The sequence below is a fragment of the Dipodomys ordii genome, unplaced genomic scaffold, assembly GCF_000151885.1.
Source record: "Dipodomys ordii isolate 6190 unplaced genomic scaffold, Dord_2.0 Scaffold159, whole genome shotgun sequence".
Lineage (NCBI taxonomy): Eukaryota > Metazoa > Chordata > Mammalia > Rodentia > Heteromyidae > Dipodomys > Dipodomys ordii.
Genome location: NW_012267375.1, coordinates 1413403 through 1417531, shown reverse-complemented (window position 1 = coordinate 1417531; position 4129 = coordinate 1413403). Strand labels below are relative to the sequence as shown.

Here is a 4129-nt window from a genome sequence, read left to right as displayed (position 1 = left end):
AAAAAAGCCAGAAGTGGCACTGTGGCTCAAGTGGTAGAGCGCTAGCCTTGAGCTGAAGAGCTGAGGGATAGCGCTCAGGCCCAGAGTTTAGGCCCCACAACTGGACCCCCCCCCAAAAAAAAAAAAAGCTCAGGAGGAGTTATATTATGCACCATTATCAAATACTGATATTATAAAGAATATGCCTTAGGCTAGGCACTAGTGGCTGTATACTAGCGCTACTCAGGAAGCTGAGATCTGAGGATTGTGGTTTGAAGCCAACCTGAGCAGGAAAAGTCCATGAGATTTTCTCTAATTAACCAGTAGTAAGCTAGAAGTAGAGTTGTGGCTCAAGTGGTAGACCACTAGCCTTGAGCAGGAAAGCTCAGGGAGAATACTCAGACTCTTGAGTTCAAGCACCCAAAAAAAAAAAAAAGGAACATATCTTAGTCACAACCCTTCTACTTGTTTTTGGACATTTAGTCTTTTTTTTTTTTTTTTAATGCCAATATTGGTTTTTTTTTTTTGTTCAGTCCCACTTGAGCGACAGCTCCACTTGCAGCTTTTTGGTGGTTAACTGGAGATGAGTCTTAGGGACTTTCCTTCCTAGGCTGGCTTCAAACTGTGATCCACAGATCTCAACCTCCTAGTAGCATGGATTACAGAAACAAATTATCAGTGTCAGGCTTGGACATCTAGTCTTCTATAAAGAAGTACCCAGGCCAGGCGTCAGTGGCTCATGCCTGTAACCGTAGCTACTCAGGAGGCTGAGATCTGAGGATCACGGTTCAAGCCAGCCTGGGCAGGAAAGTCTGTGAGACTCTTATCGCCAATAAACCACTAGAAAACTGGAAGTGGTACTGTGGCTCAAGCGGTAGAGCGCTCACCTTGCGCTGAAGAGCTGAGGGACAGCGCCCAAGCCCAGAGTTCAAGCCCCACGACGGACAAAAAAAAAAAAAGTACCTAGGGCCATAAAAGGACACGGGGGTCCACACAGTCCAGGCTGCTTACCTCAGTCTCATGCTGTAGGAGCTTTCTCTGTGTTGTTTCTAGCTGGACTTCTAAATCCTCAGGAGAGTGTTCCAAAGGTGGCAAGGGACCATTGCCTTCACTGAGTGTAGACTGTGACATAGACATTAGCAGAGAATCACTCACCTGCTGTCTCTTTAGTGCCTCTTTATCCTATTGAAGGGAGAAGTGGAAATGTATGAGACTAACACTTAGGGAATCAAGGACTTCAGGTTTCTGTCAAAGTATAAACCATGCTCATCAATCCTGAGGCAGCGGGTCCCCCATACACACCTATGTTCACTCCCCTTTCTAGACAACACATGCTAGACAGAGCCCTCTGGGCTCTTGCTGAGACCCACGTGGTAAAGAGTCACAGGGCCTACCCATGACTCCAGTATGAGAAATCTCCCGAAACTGTTTAACGAAGTAAGAAAATATGCACCAGACGACAATTAAAATATTGAAGTTAACAAAGTATGGCTGAAGCCCACAAAACAGCTAATATGGAGAAAATGTCATAAAATATTAGGTGGGGAATAAACAAATTGGCAAGTGCGGTTAAGTGATTCAACTTGAAGGAGGGGAAATGGTTTTTTTCTGTACCTCTATCTAGCACTTTACCTCCGTGAATGTTTGCTGAGTGAATGAATGAGAAAGGTGAACAGCCCTAAAGCAAACCAGCTGGGAAACAGAGCAGGGTCCCTGCAGGTCAGGCTATACAGAGCATCAGGAGACAAGTGGGGATGAGAAGGCACCAGTCAGATGCATGGAAGCAGCAGGATATATCTGAGTCAAACTACTGATTCTCAAATTTCTCCTTGGGCACCTTTTCTGTTTTTATTTCTTTTTTTCATTTTTGGTGGCAAGAAGTTTAAACTCAACTCAGGGTCTGTGCTTGTACTCCACAATTTGGGTCCCACCCTCAGCACCTCTTTTTTTGGAGGAGGAGGAGTGTCAAAGCTTGAGCTCAAGAACCTCCAGCTCTCCCTTAACTTTATTTCCCACAATTGGAGCTCTACCACTTGAGTCACACTTCCAGTCTAGCATTCTGCTGATGATTTGAAAATGTAGTCTCAGGTATATTTGCCTAGTGGCTTTGAACCACTTTCTAAAAGGTCTTGGTGGTGAAGATTACAGGCAGGAGCCACCAATATCTGATGTTTTAATTTTAGAATAGGGTCCCCAATTTTTCTTCTCCAGGGCTAGCGTGGACCGAGACCTCTTCTCCCCATCAATGCTTCTAGCAAAGCTGGGTAACAGGTACGCATCATCACGCTTGCTTCATAACTGACATGGGGTCTGGCTAACTTTTGCCCTAGGTTAGCCTTAAACCACAACTCTCCTTAAGTTCCACCTCCGAAGTGTCTGGCATGTCATTTGACCTTACTTTTCAAGCCGCTTTTTAGCCTTCAGTGACAAAAATAAATGAAATGTCAAAAGTTCAATTCCTGAACTCAAAAAGCAGGTGCACGGAGGGGGGACCAAGATGGCGACGGGGCAGTAGGGAAACGCCACAGCTCTCCCCAACCAAAAAGAGAGTTCGGGTTCCAATGCTAAATCTCCCCAAGAGACCGACAACAACAAAAAGACGAACACTCAGAGAAAAACCGGAGGGGGAAAATAACAAAATAAGAAAGAGAGGAAAAGAAGAATTTCAGAACAGAGAAGAGCGAAGACCCCTCCCCCAACCTTTACTGGCCCTGCGGCAGTGCACCAAGCCGCCGGCCAGCCGGCCCGGTGGGGCTGCTGGAGCCCCAGAGACACAGGGGGCCGCCTGCAGATCACCTGCGCAGAAGCCGCCAGAGGTACCAGTTTGCAGAACAACTGATCGCCAGGAACAGAGAAACCTACCAGCCGGGAGTCTCCAGGAGGATCCCACCCCCACCCCTCACCCTCCACCCGAGCAGAGAGGCTCCATCCCGCCAAAGCCGCCCAGCACCAGCAGCATGACAAAGGGACCAGTCTGCAGACCACAGGCTCAGAGCTGCCTGAGGCACTAGACCCGCCAGTTTGCTAGGATAGCAAAGACAGGGCAGGGTCGCCCGGGTCCCAGAGGCACAGGGGGCTGCTTGCAGATCACCCCCACAGAAGCCGCCTGAGGCACGGGACCTGGCCCATTGCGATTGCAAGACCTGGTGGGGCCCGCCCGGGTCCCAGAGGCACAGGGGGCTGCCTGCAGATCACCCCAGCAGAAGCCGCCTGAGGCACCGGCGTCAGACCCGGCGTCAGACCCACCGATCTCTACAACCCGCGAAGAAGCCGCCTGAGCGTGGACACTGTGGACCCGAAAGCTCCGATGGAACCAGAGACAGAAAAGAATCACACAGAGCCACCACCGCCCAGCCCAGCCCGCAACCACCCCAACTGAACTCGGATTGCAACAACAACTGACGACCTACACCACACAGAAACAACCAGCTCCAGGGTGAGTACTCCACAGTGTATCCCTCAAGGGAGACCAAAGCTGGAGGGAATCCCCAGACCCTGACCTAGACTCCCTACCCCAACACCCAGACCACAGGACCCACTAAAACTGGGAAATGTTCGAGAGCTCTACCAGCCCGTGGAGCACACTCCGCTGGCCAGGCCAGAGCAAGAGTGCCCCTGGAAGGGAGCTTAAATGCCCAATTCAGGAACAGTGCCCCTGGGTCAAGACTACCAACAGTAGAAGAAATTTGAACTGTGTCCTCCAGGCTGCATAACCTAGGTGGTATACACATCAGCACAGGCCTAACGAGCGCGCTCCAGGCTGGGGCCGGAACCAGGCCCTGGGATCCAGCGCCTGAACAACACAACCAACTCCTCCCAACTGAAGTAAAAAGCTGAGCATACGCCTCAACAGAGGGGAGAAAATCAGGAAACAGCACTCCCCGGGAAGCACGCCTGTGACAATAAAAGACCTGGAGGCCCAGTTCAAGAGAAGCCCAAACCCCACCAAAACTCTACCCATATACCCTAGGCTGGAAATTGGGCAACACAGGCTGCCAGCACCTGATAGTAAGCAGGAGCTCAGGCTGATAAGGCGGCTCAGCAGTAGAGTGATAGTCTTGGATGTATGAGGCCCTGGATCTGGTTCCTCAGCATCACAAAAGCAAAAAGGGTCAGAAGTGGTGCTGTGGCTCAAATGGTACGGTGCCAG

The 4129-nt window shown here is 50.2% G+C and overlaps 1 protein-coding gene across 1 annotated transcript in view; it reads right to left on the bottom strand.

Moving 5' to 3' along the window:
- Pcnt (pericentrin) overlaps positions 1-4129 on the bottom strand; it is a 134675-nt gene that overhangs the window by 39932 nt on the left and 90614 nt on the right. Inside the window, exon 20 of the mRNA XM_013032905.1 lies at positions 991-1161. Within this exon, the coding sequence (XP_012888359.1) occupies positions 991-1161 (171 nt within the window). The remainder of the gene's footprint in view (positions 1-990; positions 1162-4129) is intronic.